Source organism: Choristoneura fumiferana, chromosome 30, assembly GCF_025370935.1.
Source record: "Choristoneura fumiferana chromosome 30, NRCan_CFum_1, whole genome shotgun sequence".
NCBI classification, from domain to species: Eukaryota; Metazoa; Arthropoda; class Insecta; order Lepidoptera; family Tortricidae; genus Choristoneura; species Choristoneura fumiferana.
In genome coordinates, this window is record NC_133501.1 from 9,805,544 (window position 1) to 9,832,427 (window position 26,884).

The window sequence follows — 26,884 nt, forward strand, 5'->3', positions numbered from 1 at the left end:
ATACTACACTTCTGCTGCGAAGGTATACCTAAATTTCTAAATCTTTGGGTAAAACTAAGAAAAACAATGCACAGTAGTTTATTAAAAAAGTCGATATTAATAATTGAGTTCCATGGTTAGGTTACAATTTCTTAAATAATTCATCCGAAAGTCATATAATTACTGCTGTCACAAACTGTGCCGGCGATCAGGTCGTTCACTCGGCCTCTGAAAATAAATATCATCATCATCATCACGGCGTAGGTAGGTATCTAGGTATATATAATTATACGTCCCATTGTAGGGCCTCCTCAGAACCTCTGTAAAGTAGGTAGGTATAGTAGGTATTATAGACTCGACAGTGTGTAGGAATAGACAAAATTTTGAATTGGAATGAGGGCTATCGCGTATGAATTCGCCACTAGAGGCGCGCTAGTGTAGCGTGAGGTCTCCGAAATGTCGAATCTCATAGTTTTTTGGTGAGCTACGCGGGTTTATTTATAATTAGAATAATTTTGTGAATATTTTGCAATATCTGAAATTAATTATGGCAAATATGCGTTCCGGGGCAATGAATGTCTGTGTTTTGAGACAGTTTTGCCTTTCAGAAACCTTTGTCCTCCCTTTTTTCCGAACAAAACGGGGACTATGCAACACTGTGGCATGCTCGATATTTTTATGTACGTTAGAGTGTTAAATATGATTTTAATCTAAACTTTGTTTTCACGCCCGCCGTAATAACAGACTTTTGAAAGCCATACTTAAAAACCTCACGCAACAGTGCGCCATCTAGTGAGACAAAAAACGATAGCCCTCATTCATTTACAAATGAATGACCGTACAATTCGATTTCGATTGATTTATAGACTGGCCAGCGAAAGCTGTCCACGCATTTTTTATGAAACTTTAATCTGGTATCATTTTAAAAATAATTAGTTTTTTAATTTTAATTACACTTTAATGTTTATTCGAAGAAGCAATGTAAAGCAAAATGATTGATGTTTGTAGCGTACCGTGACAGGCAACGTCAGTTGTGTTCAAGGATGGCGTACATTGATAGCAGTATTAAATTTGTATGAAAAAAGGCAAATTCAAAGACTCCTTATTTTTAAAAGTCGCTGAACTAATGTTTAGTTTGACGAGGACGATCTATGTTTTAATTTTTTGCTCGCATTACAGGCAACACCCGGTATTCAATGCGAATCTAGTCAAAATGGTCCAAAAATGTATAAGTCTGGACTGTAAAGAAAAATTACCAAGGGACTCCTAAAGTGCATCATCAACTTTCACCACTTACTACATGAATTTTGATGCAGCTTGAAGAGTCCCGAGTATAATTTAATATCCGGAAAATTTATATAATTTCTAAGTATCAACATCGTTTAATTAGTGTACAGCAAGTGTTGTCAGCGTCAATTCTTTCAATTTGCCGCGGTTTCTCGTGGACAGCTTTCGCTGGTCAGTCTCCGACAGGTCATTTAGTTAAGTTTTTCACACAGAAAACAGGTACACAGAGAGGAAATTACAAAGTAAACAGAAGCCTTGGAGCGTTACCAACCTGTAGATGTAGAAGTTATATTCATTCGTATCCAGCCTCGAGTACCCGAACCTTGGCAGCGTGTTCGCTATCACCCACACCTCATCTCCGGTCACATGAAGATCTAGAAACAAGATTTTAAGAGTCTCCAGTAGGTACGCACGCGTCCTCATACAAAAGTAGTTTTGTTCTAATTTACAGCACTACAGATCAAAACGCAACTTTGCAACTATAATGGGAGCAGCCATTACGATATTATATAGGTGGTTTGGTTAAAACAAAATGTAACGAAAAAAAAACAATAACGAATTTCCATTTCTCAAAACTTAAAATTAACGTGATTTTATAAGTTACCGCGATTTTAACTAACCATAGTTGCCATGGCGTTAAAACTATGTTTATCTTTGCCCGTCACAATATTAAAAAAAACATAGTGTCATCTGTCACCTGACAGTCTTAGGATCAGGCTGGATTAGGCGGTTTAGTTATATTATAGGTACTTAGGGGCTGTTTCACTTTCACTGTAGTGTTAACTGACGGTTAAATGTGATGCCGTCTCTATTTGTTTTGTTCGAATTCTAATCAATGGATGGTGAAACAGCCCCTTTGTTTTGTGTGACTTTCCGTAACACTCTTCTGTGGCCCGGCGGAAGACCAGTGCTGGTTTTCAACCAGCGATATGCTCAGCCGGGACCTTTTTATAGCGGCAACACTTCTTATTGTTATTATTCCTAACCTGAATGTGTCATTGCTGTTATAAATAAATTATTTTCTTTCTTCTTTCTTCCTTAACGTTTATTTACGATGAAGGTCATACAAAAGTCACGTTATTTTGCAAATATACGTGACACACGATCATTTAGTATTTTTTACTAAAATGTTATGAAATTATTTATTAAGCCTATTATGGCCTCCAAATCGTTTTGGAATTAGATCACATTGTAAAAAAGTGATCAGTGCCAATTATTTGATGAAGATTTTTCAAAAATTTTCATCCTCTGGCTGTCGGTGGCTGATTGGCGCATGAAATTCGGTATATAGCTCGAGTCCCGGGGAAGGAGATAGGATAGTTAATACCCTGGAAAATTGCAGTTCCTGCGGGATAGCGATAAACGAATTCTAAGTGGACGAAGTAGCGGGCAACATTCCGATTAAGATCAGCAGGGCTACTACGAAACTCGAAACTCGAAGTTCGTATCGTACCGTCCCTCTCGCTCTCGTATTAAATAGTAGGTACCTATAAGTATTATTATTGAGCCACCATCAGCGAACGCCACCATGGAACCTTATCAAACAAAAAGTCATTACGATTTTCCTTGTTAATTAATGTGATGTCACTATGATCCTTACTGTGAAATGGTTGGTAAAGGTATTGGTAAAGTCCTTGACTGTAGGTACACACCAGAAGGATAACTCATCCGTTGTTTATCTTGAGCCAGAATAGCCACATGAGCAGTATCAAGGTTGGTGGTGGTTTTCCAGCAGGAGACAGCATCACGCCCGATGTCCGCGAAGAATATGACTTGACTGCCCTGGTGGTAGCCATGCATGGTCGACTGGCTGTTACTGCCGCGGTCACCGACCAGCTAAGAAACAATAAAATATTATTTCATTACAAGCTTTTATTTAGTTTCACCTGTCTCGATGTTTGTCTGTCTATCAAATCTTGCAAGTTAAATTCGACCAACTTCCAGTAATCTGGTAGTCCGGCCAGATTGTCTCAGCAGGACGGAACTCTTCAACGGTTATTGGCATCGACTTGAAATTTGGTATGCAAATGTAGTTTGGGCGAAAATGCAAGTAAAGTCGACAAAAAGTACAGTTAGCAAAAAAAGCTTGTATTGAAAATTAAATTTTTACCAAAAACTTATTTTACTATTTAGAAAAACATTTATCTGCATAAGGCACTAGTAACTACATTTCTTTACACAGGTAATTTGGTGTATGTAGTATATAAAATCGGACCCAATACAGATCCTTGAGAGACTCCGGTCAGTATGCCATGAACGGAATTTGAGGGCTATACTCATCGTACTGCTCATAAAACAGTCTGTCTTCCAAATAAGAGCCAATAAACTTAAAAAAGTGTTTAGAAGTTTTTAGTCTTAAAATAGAAGCTTTTTAAGACACACCTTGTCCAATGCCTTCTGTAAGTCTAAGCACTGGTCAGTATTGTCTTGTTCACATAACACTAGGTATTAGAGATGTGGTTATGCATTAGTTAGCAATTAAGTGACAATCTAACCAACTTAAAGAAGTTGAAAAACCTCTGACATTGTAATTTCAAAGTTAAGACATTGTAATTTCAAATGGGTGTAACCGACTTTAATAATCTTTCTCGTAAACAAACAGTATCGAAATCGGCCCATACATTTGAGAGCCTGTGCCACAGACAGACAAGCAGACGTGAATGAATGACAGTCATGCATAGTTTAGTCATAATATCTAGAAATATAACTCAAATGAGTCCGAAAAATCATGAGGTTGATTTTAGATATTTCTTGAGATAAGTGTTTGGCATTATCATGTGGAAGCTCACACTGTACATCTGCCAGTAGTTACTGTCGCTGCTAGCTGTCCTGTTTCGCAATAGGCAGGTGTTGACCGCGAACTCCTGTAAAGGAAACAAATGATCTCTTAATGTTAGGCCAACGGTAGGGTATGCGATACTTACTTTAGGTACCTTAGGGTCTTGGTTTCTGTATCGCTTAGTATTCATCATCCCAGCCTATATACGTCCCACTGCTGTGCACAGGCCTCTCAGAACAAGAGGGCTTGGGTCGTAGTTCCCACGCGGGCCCAGTGCGGATTAAACTTCACACGCACCATTGAATTGCTTCGCAGGTTTCTGCAGGTTTTCTCACGATGTTTTTGCTTCACCGCAAAGCTCGTGGTAAATTTCAAATGTAATTCCTCAAATGAATTTCGAAAAACTCAGTGGTGCGAGCCGGGGTTTGAACCCTCTACCCTCTGCTTGAGAGGCGATAGGTCAAACTACTAGGCCACCAAGGCTTAGTCTTATGGTGTCCAAAATGAGTCGTTTTATTTGTTGATGTCATCATGTTGATCGAATAGCCAATTACGATTGTTAGCCTATTCTGTCCTATTGCTGACCAAAAGCCCCCCCCCCCCCCGATACTTCCACTGTATACAGCGGCCAAAGGGTACATCATTAAACCTAGCAATTGAATTGAAATTCCGGCTAAAATTCCCAAAAATAACAGCGTGTAATTCTTCATGACAGTCATGTTCATGTCTTATCATCATCATCATCATCATCGGCCTATCTTAGTCCACTGCTGGACATAGGCCTCTCCAGTTGGCCACTGAAGCATCCAGGCTAACCTGATCATCGCTCTAGTTGAGCGTCCTACGCCACGCTTTGATCCACTAGAATTTGTTATAACTAATATTATTATTCAAATCATGCTCGGAAATATATGCGTTAATGTCACGAAATGGAGACATGAAGTTTCTTATTTATGGCTCCCTACCACCTCCCTACATAACTGTAAGTATGTATGAAAATCCATTATTGTCCGCTGCTTTAACTTTTAATTTTGCTTACTAACATTAAACTGACAAAGGAAAAATTACAGACAGCCAAGCAGCTAACCACCACTACTCTGTAAGCATTTGCGATATTGCGATGCGATGCGATGCGATGCGATGCGATGGATGGATGGATGGATGGTTGGATGGATGCGTGGATGGACGGATGGGATGGATGGATGGTTGCATGGATGGATGGATGGATGGTTAGACGGATGGACGGATGGTTAGACGGATGGACGGATGGAAGGATGGTTAGACGGATGGACGGATGGTAAGACGGATGGACGGATGGACGGATGGTTACACGGATGGACGGATGGAAGGATGGTTAGACGGATGGACGGATGGACGGATGGACGGATGGTTAGACGGATGGTAAGACGGATGGACGGATGGACGGATGGTTAGACGGATGGACGGATGGACGGATAACCATCCGTAGATGGATGGACGGATGGCTAGATGGGTGGACGGATGCATGGATGGATACATGGATGGATGGATGGATGGATGGGTGGATGAAGTATTTCCTCACATTGTTTGAGAAAAGCACTATACAAACCTCGACCAGAACAGGGATTGCTGGACTCGTTTTATCCGTCTACCCCGAACTCGTCCATCAATTCTTTACTTCATGGCCTCTGCAGTAATGTACTATATCGTTCATTGTGGATTATGGCGTTCTAAAGAGAAGGCCTCATCTTCAACTTTGATGATGATTGATCCTTGTGTTAAGTACCTGTGTGCTGACAAGCGCATGGAAGTATGCCGTCCTGCAGCCGTTGGCTTCTGGCTCCCGGAGGGTGATGCTGAAGATGCCGTCGCTCCATTGGAACCGATGACCTTCATAAAAAAATCCAAATGAAATTAATGTAATGGAATTAGCCTGCACTCAAATGAGCACGACCTTCCTTGATCTTAATCTTTATTTAACTTATCAAAATATTCAGCGAATTTGTGAATATCGGTGCTTGAATAGTAATCTCATCCATCATGTCAGCCCTGTGCCCTGTGATATCTGATCCTGTCTACTAGTGCTGATTTTGCTCCAATCCAGATTCGTTCTGAGTGCCTTTAACTATATCTGCCGTTCTTCTACAACATAGTCTGCAGCTACCAGTCCCAACATGATTATTGGCTTTGCAAGTGTATATTCTAGAGTCTTCAGCTATCAAATACAAACCATACACAAATACAAATACAAACACACAAATACAAAGTCATGGATAGCTATATGGATAGCTAACCTAACCCTATGGCCAATGGTCACTGGCTGGCCATTCTTAAGCCATCCTACTGGTAGTATAGGTTCGAGTGCGTTCCTAACTCTAAATAATTAACACTATTATTAGCTATTTATTAGCTGTGCGCGAATTGAAGTCAAGTAAAAGCTTCTGATAAAAATAAATCCTTCTAATACTTACCCAGATAACCAACGCAGAAGCACGAGGGTCACTAACATAGCCAAGTGAATTAATTTATTACTTAGCTCATTGAAGTGTCGTTTACATCCATTGACATCTATGTACCTTACGGCACTAGACTAGCTGTTTGGAACAAAACGCGCGGCGCATCAATCATCAAAATTATTTTGACATAACCCCTGTCACGGACATACAACAACACTAAATAGTATATTTGTAAAACTACGCTCTTGGCAGCGCCAGCCTCCGCGCCGCCCTACCTTAGCCTGACCATGCGCGCGACGTGCGCGCGCCGCGCTCCTGCAGGCGCTCCAGCACGCCATGCAGTATCACACTCATTGTCCGACCTTGGGCTTCATGACAACAAAATTTGTACGCGCAATGACTCATTTACCGACCACGGGTTTCATGGTTTCATGACAAGCACATTAAGGTCGAGGGTTTTATTTGGGGGGTTGCAACCAAGGTAGCCTGCATGTTACGACACTGTTTACGAGCAAGTGTGATGAAAATAGATGTTAATGTTTACATGACTTCCTTCTGTCACAAGGTATAAGACGAGGGTAGAAAGAGACGTTGAATGCACCTTTGGTTAAAGCTGTGGGTTTACGGTAATAAATCCGTCTAATTTAATTTACCAGCTATGTTCAAAGCTCCAGCAGTGGGATTAAAGCTGAAGAAGTTATGCGAGAGTCTCCAGCTGTCATTGTCCCTGAGCGAGAACACGATGATCCCGAAAGTGGTCAGATCGGGCACGTAGGCGAACGTATTGGAGCAGTCTCCGCCGATAACGTCCACAGTTATGGACGCTAGACCTGAGGAAACGAAATGACATAGACTGTAGATTGGTTCCTTCTTCGCCGGATTCCAAGTTTATCGGATTCCAAACTCGTCGGATTCCAAGCTGGTCGGATTCTAAGTTTGTCGGATTCCAAATTCGTCGGATTCCAAGTTCGTCGGACTCCAAACTTATTACATAGACAATTTAATTTGAGATTATATTTATTTATTCTTAAAAAGTATGGTATTATAAAGAACTTGGTTCTGGCGCTTCGCCGGCTGCTACAGCGGCACGCTCGCTTCGCTCGCTCAGATCGCGCGCTGTTGTGTCGCAGTTCTACCTAACATTCTCCTCGCTTCGCTCGTCGTCGTACCTAACTGTAACATGGGCCTTAAGTGAGAATAGTTAGGTTGCTTTATAATTTAATAATTTGATTGTCACGAATCCGACCAGCTTGGAATCCGACGAATTTGGAATCCGACCAGCTTGGAATCCGACAAACTTGGAATCCGGCGAATAAGGAACCAACGGATTACACGGCTCATTCTGGCGCCAGTTCTGTGCATCATTCTGGTGTTCTGTCATTCAAAATGGATTGACGATTATTAAATAGATTCAGTTTTCATCAGTCCGGAGCATTAGCGTGTAATGTAACCGATGTCTGTAAAACAATGATCAGTCGCGGTAAAGTAGTGATCAGTTAGTATTATGTGATGGTCAATAGTGGAATTATGAGCTGGTAAGTTATTAGATGATCAGTAATTTATTGTATCAGGCGTTACTTTGCGGAGGTCCATATCAATGAACTAAAATAATTTCTTTGCTCACCCGCGACCTTATTATGATAGTTAAGTTTATGCAAAATATGCGTGTTCATGCAGTTCCTCCACCTCCACACTGAATGAGCATCCAGATCAAATTTTGCCAAAGATCTGTTAGAATCAAATCATTTTTTATTAGACTCAGATTCATATGAAGTGTTACATTATTGTGGCAAGGGGTTTCGTCTCGATGTTCTAGAATGCATGGAGATGATTAGGTTAGGTACAATAGTATGGGGTCTATTATTAATGAGCAGGTAAATTTAGTATCATCTCCCTTGCTACGGCTTGGATCTAATTTCAGGAATGGTAGTTAATAAAACATGCCTTGACAGTAAATAAATAAAAATCAAGGTAGTTTTATAGCATGATTAAAATTTATTAATATTTTTGTGGGTACTTTTGTTTTGTTTGAGAAAAAAATATAGGTGGGTATTTGGGAGTTACAATGATAAATTTAAAACGGTTGTTGTGGTTTGTTAGTCTAACATCTGGTAGCATGGTGTACGGTTGTGTCACTCTGAAGATGAGCTCTGGTGGAGTTCGAAACGCGTCAGTGTAGTGTGGTGGTGGTGATAGATGGGTTTGTGTGATTTGTGTGTGTTCTTACAGTGTGGAGCTGGAGGAACTGCATGAACACGCATATTTTGCATAAACTTAACTGTTATAAGGTCGCGGGTGAGCAAAGAAATTCTTTTAGTTCATAAGATGATCAGTTTAGAAGTTGTGGTAGTTTATTAGTTTGAAAGTGGTTAAACTGATCAAGTGTAGCCATACATTCTTTGCGAACTACTTTCGTTCGTATTTGCGTTCGTATAAGAGTCGTCGTAATTTCGTATAAGAGCCACTGTATTGTATTGTAGGTGCATCCTGTATTGCAACTTTGTACTTACCAGTAGGTGTATTAGCAGCCGGTATGTCGGTGCTCTTGAACTGGTATCTGAAGATCTGCGAGTCGGTGTTAAGGTCGAAGACCACGATAGCCGGCGGTTGGATTTGTATCGGGTTGACTGAAAGAGGATGTGAACGTTACAATTACAAGAGCAGTGAGACTGGTGTCCTAGTGGTTTAAAGCCGTAGTGGCATAGTGGTTTGACCTATTGCCTTTCAGATGGTCGTAGGTTCAAGAAAATAGCTGGAGCCAACCAGCCATACAGAATATAGTAATGCATGAAATATAAAAGATTGTAAGTGAACAACGTTTCCCCTGTTGTTATTTAATTTCCTCACAATCGCAGTGAAAAGTATAATGTAAAACTCGAGCATTAAAGCCATTTTCTCCTCGATGTGGCTCGGGTATATGAACGTCTCGGATAAAATAGCTCCTTACCCTCTCTCTCGTTGTACAATCTACTATTTTATTCTTTACCGCAGTGTTGTTTCTTTTTAAATATAATGGACACAAGGTGCGTTGCTGGCCCTTTGAGAGACTGACAGGCCCGCTTTTTAAGGATCCCTAAGTTTAACGCTCCGGGAATGCTGTCCCAGGAAGCTGGTTTCATATTTTTGATGATGATGATGAAATGTTCCTAACTTCAAAATTGGGATTGCTCTCCCCCAGGCAGCTACTCACCAGGCAGCTCCAAGAGTCCAGTGTCCACCATCCACAGCCTCCCACACTCGTCAGCACGTGTCCGGTACACGGACGTTAGGTTCCGGCCCTGGAGTATGTCCGGGTAGGGGTTGAGGGCCGGCGAACGCGTGTTCACATTCTGGTCTAGATCTATGTAGTTCAGCGTTGTGGGGATCCCTGGAAAAGTAAGATGTCGTCAACGTAGAATGCTTAAAAATATTAAGATGCTGCATTAACTTGAGCATTCATTTGATTTGTAACAGAACGAGATAAAGATAAAATATCATAATGCCACAACACATAGTAGATCGAAGACTTATTACAGAGAATTACAAATTTATTATGAAGAAGATTTATTACATTACTACCTAATTAATATAAAAACTGGAAATAACACTAACGTTTGCTGTGGCAAAGGAGATGTACTCAGTGTAATGCTGTGAGTCAGGGTTCCATAGGAGGCCCTGACTGGCACAGAGCTGATTTTCAATACACCCCCTTAATACAACCCCGTTAATTGTCAATCGATGGGTGCTAATGTTGAAAGCATAAATTAACACCCAAACACTCACCGTATTTCAATTTATCGAACTGAACAAGGAACATAGCCGCGAGGTAATTAAGTAATACCAACGAGAAGAGATAAAATTATGTCATGACATGAGACAGAGATAGAGCGATATACCTACTATAAAAATGACGTATCAGACAGAGATATTGTCTAGGGGTTCCTAGACGGGCCATATTTTCACTGCAATATGTGGCCGGCAACTATTGGTGTCCCTTTCTTGAGTAAGAGAGGGACACCAACAGTTGCCGGCCACAAATTGCAGTGAAAATATGGCCCGTCTACGAGCCGCTTTATTGTGTATAATTGCCTATTTTTCTTGATACTTGTGATTGTTCCAATTTGAAGATGTGTTTGTTGTTGATATAGTTATTTGCAAGATTGTTTTTGTTTTTGTCTGTACCTAAGCTGCACTGCGTAATGTCACATTTCTCTCTTTTAAGGTTTTGTATGTCGTGTATCATCTTGTGTTTGTCTAACTTCGTTTAGTTTTAAGTTACTAACGCTAAGTGCTATGACACATGCTGAGGGGTGTCCTTTTTTTGAACCAACTGCGTGTATGTCGAAAATACAAACTGAGACATGGATGCACAGAAAAACCAGAAAAAGAGACCAGCAGCGGGAATCGAACCCAGGTCCTCAGCAATCCGTGCTGCGTGCTATAACCCCTACACCACCGCTGGACAGGAATCTAGACACGAATTTTTCCTATGCATACATATCTCAGGTTGCTTATTTCTACTACGCTACTTATGCAGCAGCACTAGCGACATCTATGTTCCGCTCTCATCGAGAGACGTCACACTCTTTCGGAACCAACCGCTCACCCAGACAAGAGATGTCGCTACTAAGCAATCAAATTATGATTGGTTTTTTGGAGTCTTTTGGTGCGTGTATGTGTATGTTTACCTACGTTTTTTTAGCTGTACTATTGTACTCGTAGTTGTTCAAAAATAAATATTTTGTATTCTGTATCTCGTCTCCTTGGCTTTGATTTACTCTAGTAAATGCTCGTCAAAAATGTAATTGATTGATTGTTATGAAACGGACGTTCGGCCAAAAAGTAACATTCCCTAGAATGCTCATTTTGTATTGACATGTCTCAATTATCATAATTCATAATTAATTTATGGCTTGAAATAATGTTACAAAAGGTCCTTCAAGTGGATAAAAAGACAATCCAATAATACTTACCATATCTCCTTCTAGGAAGCGAAATGAAGAGTCTGTTGCCGACTCTCTCCATCCCCATAGGCACGTTGTTGTACTGAATGAAGAACCTTCCGGCTTCATCTGCATTGTAAATAAATAAAAATTAAATAAATATCATGGGACTTTATTCTCTGACCAAAACGTAGTAGGTATAAATTTAGCGGTTTACTAATGTTTCGGCGAATAACGTTTGGCAACCTGTTTCATTTCGCAACTTTTCATTTCCCAACTGTTTATTATTTCTGAAACTGTAAATATTTCAGGATTTCTATAAAACTAACCTAACCTAACCTAAGGGATTCTACACGATGGCTCTGAAATAAATCCTGAAATATTTGCAGTTTTAAAGTTTGCGAAATGAAAAGTTACGAAATGAAACAGGTTGCCAAACGTTACGTTGCAAAAAGGCAGTACCCCAGATTTTAGCTTATATAAACTAATGCACAAAAAAAAGTAGTTTAAAATAAGTAGTAAGTACCTAGTAGTAGTAGGACTAGGAGGCAAAGACTAGACAAAAGATGGAAATACCTAATAATATGTATCCAGTACTTTACTCCCCACCATAATTTTTATTTAAATTAGTAAGTATTACTTATTCAGCAACTATTTTATTGGTCAGGTTGTCCTCGGATATTGGCACAACAGCAATTGACCTAGCCCCAAATTAAGCAAAGCTAGTACTATAGAGACTAGGCAACGGATAGACAGAAAATACCGGTGAAATTACTGGCACTTCAGGTATCCCATCTTAGGCCTCTAGGTTGGCAACGCATCTGCAATACCAGGTATTGCAGATGTTTATGGGCGGTGGTGATCTCTTACCATCAGGAGACCCACTTGCTCGTTTGCCAACCAGTCGAATAAAAAAAACATACTTGTATAGATAAATACATACTTAAATACATTTTAAACACCCAAGACCCGAGAACAAACATTCGTATTTATCCCCGGCCGGAAATCGAACCCAGAAACTCAAGCTTTATAGTCAAGCTCTCTAACCACTAGGCCATCCGGTCTGATATTAAGTGTCTAAAGCAACTTACCTGTGTTGGGTCTTCTAGTTGTCGTTGTTCTAGTTTGAGAAAACGGTCCTGCAAAATATGATCAGTTTAAAATTATATCGAAAATACAAACTGAGACATGGATGCACAGAAAAACCAGAAAAAGAGACCAGCGCTGGGAATCGAACCCAGGTCCTCAGCAATCCGTGCTGCGTGCTATAACCCCTACACCACCGCTGGACAGGAATTTAGACACGAATTTAAAAAAAAAAATATCTAAACACACAATAAACTCTTTTATAAACTTTTATTTAACTTTACCTAGCATAATGTAACTTTATTTATTTATTTAATCTCATAATTAACACTTACAGTCAAGCCACACATGCTAATTATATAATAAGAGAAGTGCATAATAGAATGTATAAACTCTAAATACTTTACCTATATGTTGATGAGAATTTAACATTAAATTTTGTTTAAAGAAATTGAAGAAATAGAAATAAAATAACAATTACTAGGCTTATTAGCAGAAGGCAGTGAACTCCAGCTGTTTTGCGAAGATGGCAGAGAAGATTCTAGAAATGAAACTGAAGAAGAAATAGAAGTAGAAGTTTAGTGAGCAGGTAGAGAATGAAAAGGATAAAATTCCTTAGACCAGAGGTAAAAGGTCTATTCAATTCAAAGACGGTAGCGTGTACATACAGTTGCAGTTTTTAAAAGTCATACATAATGTATTCTTTGTCATATTTTTTTTTCTGAAACCGTAAATTTTGCAAAAAAAAATCAAAGGTCTGCACATTACACCGTGTCATGCCATGACCGTAGTAGAAACGTGTCAAACGGACATAGGCGTATATAGAGGGGTTTGGGCCGTGCCCACCCCAATATTGTCTAGTGCCCACCCTAGGATTTTGGGCTATCCATTGAAAATTCCATAATACCTCCTGATATCTTCACACAATAACCCTCCTTCGGGCAGTCGGGTAAAAATCCAGGCAAGGCCCCCCCTAAAAAATAATCCTAGATACGCCAAGGCAAACGGAGTGTCAAACGGAATGTCAAACGCATCGGGTTTTGCCACTTTTGCCTTTTCGCAGAATTATTCTTTGCCAAGTTTCCTTTGCCAACAGTTTCATTCCCTATCCCTAACTCAATTTTCTCCGAAACCAAAATTTTTTCTCACTGTATTTTCTAATGCTTTCATAGAACACAGTAGGTTAGGTTACGTTTGTTTTAGGAGTGGCGAAAAAAAATGGTTTCATAAAAAATCTTGAGCTGGGAAATGAAACAGTTGGTAATCGTGAGTTGGGAAAAAGTAGAGGACCTACTTATTCTCATAAGACTGGGCATAGTCTCATCATCATCATCATTATGTCAGCCGAAAGACGTCCACTGCTGGACATAGGCCTCCCCCAAGGCTCTCCATTCAGACCGGTTTTGTGCTTTCCGCATCCACCGCGATCCCGCGATCTTAACCAGGTCACTCCATCTTGTTGGAGGCCTACCGACAGCTCGTCTCCCGGTCCGCGGACGCCATTCTTCTTCTGACCCCATCGGCCATTAGTCCTGCGAGCAATGTGCCCCGCCCCCTGCCACTTCAGTTTCGCAATACTTTTCAGTAATCAGTCATTTATTTGCTCAAACATGGTACAATAGTGCGACATGTTTTGTCAGAAAGAAATGCAAAATATTTTAAAGTTGTGTGTGTCACTTGCATTTATAACAGTAATCTATATTCTAATCTAAATTTATGACTGTCATTTAAATACTCTTGAATAGGGATGACGACAGGGTTAAAAATATATCATTCTATTTAGTCCGTCAGTTAGATTATGGAAAAATATGGGACACGTATTTTTGGGTTCATCAAATTATTAAAAATCGACAAAGGTATAGATCATCAAACTTCCGGAGTGGGGGCTTGTGACGTCACTATTAGGTATTAGGTAAAAATCGTACCATAAAGTGACTTTACTCGAAACTTCTAAGCACTGTATCCTTGTCATTTTTTGTTAGTCAAACAAAAGAAAAAATACGTGTACAATATTTTTTAATTATCTAACTGACGGACTAAAAAGTATTTTTAGGGTTCCGGAGCCAAAATGGCAAAAACGGAACCCTTATAGTTTCGCCATGTCTGTCTGTCTGTCTGTCCATCCGTCCGCGGCTTTGCTCAGGGACTGTCAATGATAGAAAGCTGTAATTTTGCACGGATATAAATGTAAACTATGCCGACAAAATAGTACAATAAAACCCTAAAAAAATTTTTTTAGGGTAGGTACCTCCCATAGACGTAAAGTGTGGGTGGTTTTTTTTTCTCATCCTACCCTACAGTGTAGGATATCGTTAGATAGGTATTTTAAAACCATTATAGGTTTGCTAAGACGATTTTTCGATTCATTGTTTTTTTGCGAAATATTCAACTTTAAAGTGCAAATTTTCATTAAAATCGAGCGTCCCCCCCCCCTCTAAAATCTAAACCGGTGGGTGGAAAAGATTGAAAAAATTCAGGATGGTAGTAAGTATATCAAACTTTAAGGAGATCTATAACGGCTAAGTTAGCTTGAGAATTATTAGTAGTTTAAGAGTAAATAGCAGCCTAAGGTATAAAGTATACCTAAACTTGGAAGATTCCGTATAAAATACGAAATCCTTAGAAAAATATTACTTAACTTTTTCGTAATGGCTACGGAACTCTATTTTGGGCGTGTCCGACACGGTCTTGGCCGGTTTTTTAGTCGTCTAGCCGGTTGAATAGTAAATAAGCTTCAAATCATACAAAGAATATATTTTTGCATGACACGTTGGTAATACGGTCATAGTAGGTATACACCTTTATGGATTCGGAGAAAAAAGTATTATGTTATGACAAACAAAACATTATGTACCCATATTACAAACATTACATCATGACTGTCAACTATTATGTGAGCCGATAACCTTTGAAGATATATCATGTATTAAAAGTTGCTTTCCGTAGAAGAAAAACATCCTGTACCAATAAGTTTTCGGTTACAAAATACGTCTCGATCGCGTTCGCGTTAAAATCTCAATTTGTATGGAAACACGAACAGCGCCTCTAGCGGAACGTTTGCGATGTTCGTGTTTCCATACAAGTTGAGATTTTAACGCGAAAGCGATCGAGACGTATTTTGTAATTTTGAACATGAAACTACGGTGAGACTCACTCATATTAAATGATATTGTAACGGATAGCTCACGTCTTAAACCGAGTTTAGCTCGACATGTTTCGGGCTATTTCGAAGCCCTTCTCAGGAGCACGCGACTCGGCGGCTGCCGCAACACGCACACTACGCGCCACCGCTCTGCACGCGCGACTGCCCGACGAAACTGTGTCGCGCCAGCAGAGCGGTGGTAGAGTTCATCCTCAGAGCAACACAATCGAACCCAGGTCCTCAAGCTTCGTAGTCAGGTTCTCTAACCACTATCCCCCTTATTCATAAAACTTAACAAGCCTATGTTAACTAACAAATGCTTTGTCCCTTTCTAACAAATACAAATGTCGAAGTGACAGATAAGGACAAACGAATTTTAGCGGCATTTTAACTAAAATAGGTTTGATTGTCGTTTATGAATAAGGGGGTATAAGAATATCTATCTGATAATATGTCTATGTAATAAGTAATTATAGATATAACCCATTAATGTACCCACTATCGCTTAGTATCAGTCAAGTTGAATAAGTACCCACCTATTTCTCAGAATTTTTTTATATAACTCGTAATACATATATAAATGTAAATTAGGATACTTTTCTAATAGGTTAGTTATATAGTTAAGTTTTGCACAGTATTTAGATATGGAAGTGTTTTGAGTTTTCATTTCGCCAACAAACTGTCATGCAGCTGTGTATATGCAGCTATGTATAGCATGCTGTGTAATTGTTAAAATTAAATAAATAAAAAAACCGTTCACCATGCTACCAGATGTTAGACACAGATGTCTAGATTGTCGTAGCTATCGTAAGGTCGCGGATGAAAAGAGTAATCGTTTTTAGTTCTATCAAGAAGGGCAACCAGCAGCTATAGAGAACGATGACGATGATGATGATGATGATGAAATCAATGTCGTTGCCCTTACGCTGCTGCCAGTTTGCTTCCTCGTTGAAGACCAACCCATCACTTTGTCTCTTGACTCGGGAGTCAGCCAGGTTATCGCCACTGAAGCGGTCGCTCAAAACTGCAACAATAATACAACAATATGTTATCATAGGCATATACCGGGTGTGGCCTGTAATATGAGCAAATAGTTAGTACATAGATCCAAAGCTAGATACATGCAGGCAAACCAGAGAAGCCCTCCCGACGATCAACCCCGGATTGTCCCGCAAGCTTCGCGGACACGCCTTGCTAAACAAGCACTTACATAATCTAGGTGTTACAGACAGCCCCCTGTGCAGAGCATGCATGGAGGCAGAAGAGACAGCCACTCACATCCTTCTGGAATGCTCTGGTGTGGCGACCTATATGGCACTACACCTCGGATCACCGGGGTCACTGCAGGAAGTAGCCGGCAACGTGAAGCGTCAGCTAGGCTTCCTCCAGGAGCTAGGCTGGCATGAATAGTGCCTACAGCCTAATCACGCAAAATAGGCGCACTTAGACGTCGAGTTGCGGAAAACAGCCCGCTAATGCCTAATACCTAATACATAGATCATACTCCTCAAACTGAACAACATTAGTTCAGCAACTTTTAAAAATAATTAGTTTTTTATTTTTTATTACACTTTTAAGTTTATTCAAAGAAGCCATGTAAAGCAAAATGCTTGATGTCTGTAGTTTGTACCATGACAGACGACGTCAGTTGGGTTCTAGGATGGCGTACATTGATAGCAGTATTTAATTTGTATGAAAAAAGGAAAATTCAAAGATTCCATTATTATTAAAAGTCGCTGAACTAATGTTGTTCAGTTTGACGAGGACGATCTATGTTTTAATTTTTTGCTCGTATTACAGGCCACTCCCGTGATAGGGGGGGGGGGGGGGGGCAGTGAGCCGTGCCCACCTCAGTATGGTCTAGTGCCCACCCCAGGATGTTGGGCTACCGATTCGAAATTCTATAACTAATGATATCTTTACACAAAAATCGTTAAACGTACGACTGCTGGTCCCAATAATTGGCACCTTTAAACTCATGTCATTAGCAATAGATGACAGCAGGGTGTCGTCTATTAGGCATTGGCGTGTCGAGCATTCGGACGCGTACCTTAATGGCAGCCTGACAACAAAACCCTAAAAACTATCAGTTCTGTGTAACCACAAGGAAACAACAAGGAAAATATCAACAATACTTAGATGTAACACGGTGCGGTGCAATTATGGGTCGTGACTGACCTTGGAGATGATTTATGTGTGTGCTAAGCGCTGCGCAAATACAAGAATTTATAAAGATTAAAGGAACACCCCATCACCATCATCATCCTAGCCTACTGCTGGTCCTAGGCCTCCTCTCATGATGAGAGGGCTTGGGCCGTTGTTCCTACGCGGGCCCAGTGCGGATTAGGGAACTTCAAACACACCATTGAATTGCTCCGCAGGTTTGTGCAGGTTTCCTCATGATGTTTTCCTTCACCGTAATTATAAGAATATTTTTTGTTATATCATCAACAGTTTCCGTACGAGTATAAGTAGAATAGAATAGAAATCTGTGACAATCGCTGCGTCACAAATTTCTATTCTATACGAATCCCACAATTCTATATCAATTAGTTTCCGTATATAGCGCATACGATAAAAGTCATATGGCATTTTTTTTACGCTTGGGCTACACTATTCAAGTTTTAGTGGCTTTCCTTTTTTTCCTAGTAGTAATAGCCTATGTTACTCAGCGATAATGTAGCATTCTAATGGCGAAAGAATTTTCGAAATCGGTCCAGTAATTTTTGAGTTTATTCGTTACAAACATCCCAAAATACAATAATACAAATATTTCCCCTTTATAATACTTATTAGTAATATACATTACAGATATGTAGAGAAAACGTGATTTTTTATTCATTTTATTTTTATTTATTTATTTATTCAATGTAATTCACATGTCACTAAGTACAAAACAGCATAATATGAAAGCTGGAAGGGCGCGGCATTTTTATGGCGTACCTAGTTGCTCAATTTTAACAATGTGTTTTATTTATTTATTCTATAATAGTACGGAACCCGTCGGTCGCATGTCTTACTGGCAGTCGATCGGTTTTTATACGAAAATACGTGGAATTGCCATGGTAACATATTTACATAACGATTGCCATTTCAACGTTTATTTATAAGTGTTTAGTTATAAAAAACTCAACGGTGTAGTTTATTTTTATAACAAAAACTGGTATGCTAGTTGCTATGTATGATTAAAATTCTAATCTATGCCTGCACATACGTCATCTCATGATTTTTTTATAGGAATTCTATGAAAACCTACGAATGAAAACCCATCAAATCATCATTTCAATGTACTTATAATCCTCAGTGATGTGTATTTTCAATGTGTTCCTGTTTTCAGTATCGCTTACTATTTCTGGTGTAGACAGGTACAATAAAGAGTCATTGTATTGTATTGTATTGTATATCGTCCCACTGTTGGACACAAGCCTCCTCTCAGAATGAGATACCTACCATACAAATTGTCATAACTCAAAAACCTATAGTCTCGTGAGCCATCGCGTACTTTTTAAAGAACGAGCTACACCTAACGGCCGAATGTACTTCATAAAGCACAAATTGTTCATTGAATAATTTTAAGAATATTGAAATAATATATGAACATAAAGAAGATGACCCACGTCTAGGTCTTACGTATTACATCTGTTGAAAAAAAAATAGAACTCTGGAGGATAAAGTCCTCCAGTTGCCCTAGAAATTTGAAATTTGGTGAGAATAAGCCTTATAGCAGAACCTATATTAATTCTAATGTCAAGAAGACATAATTATAAAATTAATGATTACTTATATGGGCAGGGATATTTGGAAATAATTCCGATCGGCATAATAGCGAATCTACTGTCTTAAAAAATGTAGTTGTGCCGAATACTTGTGGTCATTAAAAGACATTGAAATTGAAATTGTTTATTCAAAGTCAAAATATCTTTATTCAATTTAGGCTATAACAAGCACTTTTGAATGTCAAAAAAAAATTACCACCGGTTCGGAAAAACCTCTGTTGAGAAGAATCCGGCAAGATCAACGAGGTATATTTTTTTAAACAGATTTACAATATTATTAAATGATTATGTATAGGTACATCACAAGTATTTAACACAACTTTATTTTTAACACAGTAGGTTCGCTATTTGAAGTGATCGCTAATGCGGATCGGAATTATTTCCAAATATCCCTGTCCATGATATAATCATTAACTTTATAATAGGCTTTAGATATTAATGTCTTCTTGAAAATAGATCTGAATTTTGTATCTGTTTCATTTATAATATTTTTTGTATGCAATTTCCCAGAAGCGACTTTTTTATGTTAGCCAGTCTGTAAGATGGAACTTTAAGCTTCCCTGTGTTTCTAGTAGCCTTTGGCTTATCGACGTTAGTGGGAAAATCACATATGTTCTTCCTTACATACATGATTATTTCAAAAACATAAAGCGACAAGGATACCTGTTTCCTTAAAAAAAGATCTTAAAGATTCACGCGTCTTCAAATTATAAATTGCTCTAATTGCTCTCTTTTGTAAGATAAAAATTTACTCAATGTCTGCAGCAGATCCCCATAAAATAAATATAATAATATTAAAATTTATATTAAAATAAGTATGTGTTTGTATTTGTTTTACAAAGTCGTTAGTAATCTATAGGTAGAGTCATTCACGATGACGCGTGCCGTGTTTCTTATTACAATGTCATTAATGTCTAATTTTGTCAAAATCACGCGACTTCATGGATGGCACTAGGTATAATCATTTGCCAACTATTCATTAGTTAGTAGACATAGTAAATATGTTTAAAAAAATTATAACTCGTTTCTTGCCGGATTTTTCTCAACAGAGGTTTTTTCGAACTGTTGGTTTTTTTTTGACACTCATAAGTTCTTGTTATAGCCTTAATTGTATAAACTTCACTTGAAAAGCATGACTATTTTTTTATCGTAATACGTAATAACCGACGTAGGTGTCAAGACCGCCCAGTTGAAGTGGGGCTGGGTCGGACATGTCTATGATCGATGGGCACGAATCGTTACCGAATGGGTCCCGAGGGATGGCCAAAGGAGCAGAGGCAGACCCAAGAGGAGATGGCGGGACGACCGGAGGCGCTTTTCAGCTCGATTGGCAGGTGCATGCCCAGGATAGGGAAGAGTGGCGGAAGAAGGGGAGGCCTTTGCCCAGCAGTGGGACATATTAAGGGCTAATAAAAAAACGTAAGAACGCAAATGGAGCATAAAATTGCTTACGTAAATTATCATTGATATTGTACGTCATCTGTTTCCACGCGAAGACTTCTTCGAATTTGCCGAGCCGCCGCATGTTCTGCGCCAGCGCAGCGTGCACGGCGAGCAGCAGCAGGCATCCCCGCAGGAGTTGAGACATTGCTTGTGTTTGTTACTATGGAAGATAAATGTTTGTTAATGAATTGAAAATACAAACTGAAATATAGATGCACAGAAAAACCAGAAAAATAAGACCATCACTGGGAATCGAACCCAGGTCCACGGTATTCCGTACTTCGTGCTATACCGTTACACCACTTGGTCAACGGCACAGAATATATAATAGTACTGGCATACAGAATGGACACGCTCCGCCCCGCACCGGTTCGAGTTACCCCACCCCTCAAGCGCAGATTGTAGGAAAACCGTAGGAAAGCAGTCGGGCGCGCGACGCGATGTATGCCGGCCGCACCGTCGCACGGCACTAAGTTCGGGAGCAATAACTTTGCGAAATGGTGATATACTGTGCATTGTATGGGTGTTTGTCAACAGCCAAAGATAAGAAAAGGAGTTTTTTTCGATTTCCGAAGGACGAAAAAAGGTAGTTAAGGTACCTAACCAACTTTAATTAGCAACATGTACAATGTAGATAACTGGGGAAAAAACCAATACCTAGGTTTAAAAGTTTATACCTATAATGTATAAATAGACGTCTTATATTAGCCGGTAGGTATTTGTAAAAATGATTTATTAATTATTTCCTATCAATAGATCAATATCTTATCTACAATCACTATACTAATTATATAACAAATTGTCTTTACAAAATAAACTAGGTATACACTCATTCACTTGTTTTTAAACACTTAATTTAGGCAAACGATACCTAAGTACTTTCCGCAGCTATCTCTTTCTATGCCGCTATACAGTGAAATCCGCGCGCCGGCAGGTCATTGCTCGGCTCGGTGGCCGTGAGTCCGCGAGCACGAGCAAGCGCCAACTTGTCAGTGGGCGCGCGAGAAATTGAGGTTCCTACCCTGCCTACTTCCTTTTCTTAATAATAATGCTTTCTAAAAGTATCGCGATTAATACGACATGAAATAACTAATTAGGTACCGAATAATTAGTTCAAGTTTGTAGTCATATATTTATTGTAATGTAAAATAATAATGCTTAAATACATAGACAGACACATTTTAAGTAGGTTTAAATAAAAATATATGATTAACGATTACATTTATTTACACATTTAAGCCATACCTACATACCCTATAGTACTAGGGTTTGCGATAGTCAGCCCTGTGTGTCTTACGCACACATTGACGCGTGTACAGACGTCGTCGTGCCTATGTAGATTCCAGAACGCGTATTTTGTATGGCGTGTCCGCCCTGTGTCAACGGTACCGACATGAATTTCCCCTATGCACCACATATCTCAGCCTGTTTGTTCCTTATTTAGCCACTTAAGCAGTGACGCTAGCGACATCTATGCCGTAGCCCTCATCGAGAAACTTTTTCGGCACTCCATTGGAACTAACCGCTCACCCGGACAAGAGATATCGTTATTAAGCAATCAAATTAAGATTGGTTTTTTGGAATCTTTTTGTATTTTTTATTTCAATTCCAAATTTTTACTTTTACGGTCATCCCGTAAAACCTAAATTGAAAATACAAAAAAAAATACAAAAAATTTGGAATTGAAATAAAAAATACAAAAAGATTCCAAAAAACCAATCTTAATTTGTAAATGAAGTTAAGCATCTTCGGGACTTTTCCTAAATGGTTCGAGTTCACGCAAGTTGAAAAAATCTGTGGTACCTAGTTTAGTACTAGCCGTTACCCGCGACTCCGTCCGCGGAGAATTCGCTTCTCGCTATCCCGCGGGAACTATGCAATTTTTCAGGCTTCATCGGAAATGAAAAAGCAGATGAGCTAGCAAGGGAAGGGTCAATGAACAAAAACATAGGGCCCGAGCCGTATGTGGGACTTTCACAGGGAACCATGAAGAATGCCATAAACGACCACACCAAACTTAAACACCAACAAGAGTGGAAAACACTGGAAGGTCTAAACTAGTCTAAAGCATTCAAAACGATTCATCGAAAATGTCAGCACAAGCTGGACTAAAAAACTCTGGACACTCAGTAGGAAACAACTCCGACATATCGTCGGGGCATTCACAGGTCACTTCAATACTAAACACATACTAGTAAAGATGGGACTACAGGACAATGAAGTCTGTAGAATATGTGGCGAGGAAGACGAAACAATGGAACACATTATGTGTGAATGTGACGCCCTCGCCAGATCAAGAATGAGACTTTGGCGACGGATACCCCGCACCAGGAGACTTTAAGGCACTACCGCTACGTCAAATCATCCAATTTATGGACGAGGTGATAAAGGCAATAGAGTAAGTGCGAAGGAGGGGTAATTACACAAAAGATCCCTACGGGTCGAAGTTTATCCGCAAGGACCCCTAAGCATAAGATAAGATAAGATAAGATGCAATTTCCGTCCTTCTCCGGGATTCAAACCATCTGTATACCGAATTTCATCTAAATCGGTTCAATGGTTTAGACGTGATGAAGTAACAAACAAGCAAACAGACTTACAAGCTTTCGGATTTATAATATTAGTAGGATTAAGGTAATTTTGAAAGCATTGTAAATTGCTCCGCGAATTCAGCAATTTCAAGAAATTAAAACCTATATATGACCCGATTCCCGAATTCGCACTTGACCAGTTTTTACTAGAGATGGGCCGAACATGGGTTTCACCGAATACGAATATTCGGCCAAATGTTCGGTAAAACTTTTACCGAACCAAATATTCGGCCAAATATCCGGCACAATTGATTCCTAAGTAGAAACTAGAAATATGATTCATTTAAAAATAAAATAAAAGTGGTAATTTAATCATTTTAATTTAACTCTTGGTTAAAACAAAAAAACTTGCTTAATTTTTTACAATAAAGACCTGATCGATTATATTAACATATTATTTTAATATAATGATCTTATATTAAATGATATTATAACGGATAACTCACGTCTTAAACGTCACGTCACGTCTTATATGAGTGAGTCTCACGGTAGTTTCATGTTCATAATGATCTTACTTATGTATTTTGATTTTTATTAATAACTGTCTTTTTTATCTGCTGTTATTGGAAATAAATCTACAGTGTTAACAAAAACATAAAGCCGCACTTTATCTCATAAAAATAACACAGTTAACACTCAACTCATACATGGCTCAATAGAGTCAAAAGTTCGAGTACCACTTTGCCAAACATTCGGTGATTTAGCCGAATATTCGGCCGAATACGAATATTCGGTAAATCTGCCGAACATGCCGAATACCGAATACCTATAAAATGAATATTCGGCCCATCCCTATTTTTACCGTTACTCGTAACTTGTTTACTTACATCATATAATATAAACAATAAGATAAATAAAATAACTAACTAGGATGTTTAGATATGAATAGGTTACTAAGGCCACTATGTCATGTTCACTTTTTAGGGTTCAGTACCCGAAGGGTGACAGATGGAACCCTATTTTTATCGCTATTCGCTGTAATATTCGTCTGTCCGTCTGTCTGTCACGGGGCTGTATCTCAAATGTACTGGGTATCTACTGTAATAAATGCGGCTGAAAATACATAACAACAATAATAACCTAACCATAAAAAAAATCATTTTTAATACAAGCTATTTTTTCTGACTGTACTTGTTTTGTCACCCAAACTACATTTGAATACCAAATTTCAAATTTCAAGTTGAAGAGTTCCATCCTGCAAAGACGATCCTGGCTGGACTACCAGGATGTCACTACTAGATTATTGTATTGTCACGAGATTTACATAAGTATTCCAAATTTCAAGTCAGTCTGACTACTGGAAGTTGATCTTAAATTTAACTTGCAAGATTTGACTAGACAGACAGACAGACAACGGAATAGTTGAAACTAAATAAAAGCTTGCAAAAATGACTTAGAAGTTTCTTGGCAATGATGGTCTTTCCGAAAGCGCTGGTAGTTTAAAAAATGACGTGTAAAAGTGCCCATTGCGGCCTATTTACTGAATAAATGATTTTCAATGTTAAAGATTCTAAGGCCCACTTGCAGTAAACACATAAATCTCGAGTTAGCGTTAAGCTCAGTTTAGTAGTGTCAAATTGTATGGAACTGTCAAGCTTAAGTCTGGATTAACTACTAAATCTAGATTATTTTTTTCCTGCAAGACGGCCTAAGTCTGTTTATTTGCTTAATTTACCTCTTTACATCTAATTTAGATGAAATTCGGTGTACATAATATAGTTTAGAGTCCCCGGGAAGGACATAGGATAGTTTGATCCCGTAAAAATCCGTAGTTCCCGCGGGATAGTGAAAAACGATTCTACGTTGACGAAGTCGCGGGCAACAGGCTAGTAATTAATAAAAACAAAATATTGAAAACTCTAAGTAGTTGGCAAAATGGCGGTGGCGGGTTATAGAAATTTTGAATACAAGCTGTTTTTAGGGTTCCGTAGTCAACTAGGAACCCTTATAGTTTCGCCATGTCTGTCCGTCTGTCTGTCCGCGGGTAAGCTCAGAGACTGTTAGTACTAGAAAGCTGTAATTTGACGCCGACAAAGTGGTACAAAAAAAGTAAAAAGAAAAATTATGGTACCTCCCATAGACGTTAAGTGGAGGTGATTTTTTTACTCGACTAACCCTTTATTGTGGGATATCGTTGGATAGGTATTTTAAAACCATTGGGGGTTGCGAAATATTCTACTTTAAAGTGCAAATTTTCATTGAAATCTAGCGTCCCCCCCCCCTCTAAAATCGAAACTGTTACTGTAAATGTGTCTAAATAGTAGTAAATAGGTATATCAAATTTACAAGGAAAAGTATAGCGGCTAAGGTATAAAATATACCTAAACTTGAAAGATTCAGTACACAGTACGAAATCCTTAGGAAAATATTATTTGATTTTTTCGTAATGGCTACGGAACCCTATCCTGGGCACCGGTTTTCTGTTAATTTCTCGCACTGTCATAAAAATTGCACATCTCAAATCACTGGAAGTTAAACTTGACTCACATTATTTGACCCAATTATAAAAACATCTAAATATTGTAAAAAGATGAATTTTTTTAAATTTACCTTCAACTTACTAATAACTAGAATCAACGGTCACTTAAACAAACACCAACAATCTAAGTGTTCACTCACATACTATACTATACACACAATTAGCAGTAAACAATTATTTATACACTGAAACAACCGTTGGCGCATGTGACATGGTCTCTGGTTGATTCGTAACTGACTTTGGTAAAGACTGAACTAGGTCGTAAGAACGCTCCCGTACACGAACTACGCAAACTAGTTCCCAGACCGCTCGCTCCTTAGTTCGTTAGTTCAGTTCATACGATGAGTAAGACCGAGACCGAACGGTATGTACAGTACCCTTAGTGTAAGTTTGCGGTTACAAAATACGTCTCGATTGCGTTCGCGTTAAAATCTCAATTCATATGGAAACACGAACAGCGCCTCTAGCGGAACGTTTGCGGTGTTCGTGTTTCCATACAAATTGAGATTTTAACGCGAATGCGATCGAGACGTATTTTGTAAACAAAAACTTACACTAAGGGCACTGTAAAAGCGGGAGCGGGAGAAAACGAGGAGCGCGGCGCGGCGTCACCTGAGCCAAAAACAAAAACGTATTATAATACTATTGGCCAATCATAAATAAAATATTTCACCTACGAGTGTGACCATTTAATTTTTTCATTCCAAGATCTATTCGAAATACACTTTAAATAAAACATTCAATGTTTTATCGCCAAAAGAATTGATATTCTAAAAAAAATACTTTTCAATTAAGTACTATTTTTTAACCATATTTATTTTTGTCTATATAAATACATTAAAATAAACATATCAAAAGAAATTAGCACGGGTAGGTACAATGTAAAAAGTAAAAGCAAAATAATTACTACAAATATAGTAAGTAAATCCTTGCTCTGGTTCGGGATGGGAGCGTTGATCGTCGTT

The 26,884-nt window shown here is 38.9% G+C and overlaps 1 protein-coding gene across 4 annotated transcripts; it reads right to left on the reverse strand.

The window, feature by feature from the left end:
• Positions 1-62: 62 nt before the first annotated feature.
• Positions 63-26,251, reverse strand: LOC141444781 (L-dopachrome tautomerase yellow-f2-like). Of its 4 annotated transcripts, none has more exons than XM_074110423.1 (14): positions 26,002-26,251; positions 20,859-21,009; positions 16,556-16,654; positions 12,970-13,041; positions 12,494-12,541; positions 11,433-11,531; positions 9,671-9,847; positions 8,991-9,107; positions 7,134-7,310; positions 5,811-5,914; positions 4,056-4,130; positions 2,919-3,102; positions 1,538-1,640; positions 63-207 (listed from the first exon to the last, which is right to left on the reverse strand). In XM_074110423.1, the coding sequence occupies exons 2-14, from the start codon at positions 20,992-20,994 to the stop codon at positions 141-143; spliced, it is 1,458 nt and encodes a 485-aa protein (XP_073966524.1). In that variant the 5' UTR covers positions 20,995-21,009; positions 26,002-26,251; the 3' UTR covers positions 63-140. The 4 variants fall into 4 exon arrangements, with proteins under 4 accessions (XP_073966524.1, XP_073966525.1, XP_073966523.1 ...); XM_074110424.1 differs by having other exon boundaries at positions 12,970-13,029; positions 25,991-26,251; XM_074110422.1 differs by having other exon boundaries at positions 25,991-26,251.
• Positions 26,252-26,884: the final 633 nt, after the last annotated feature.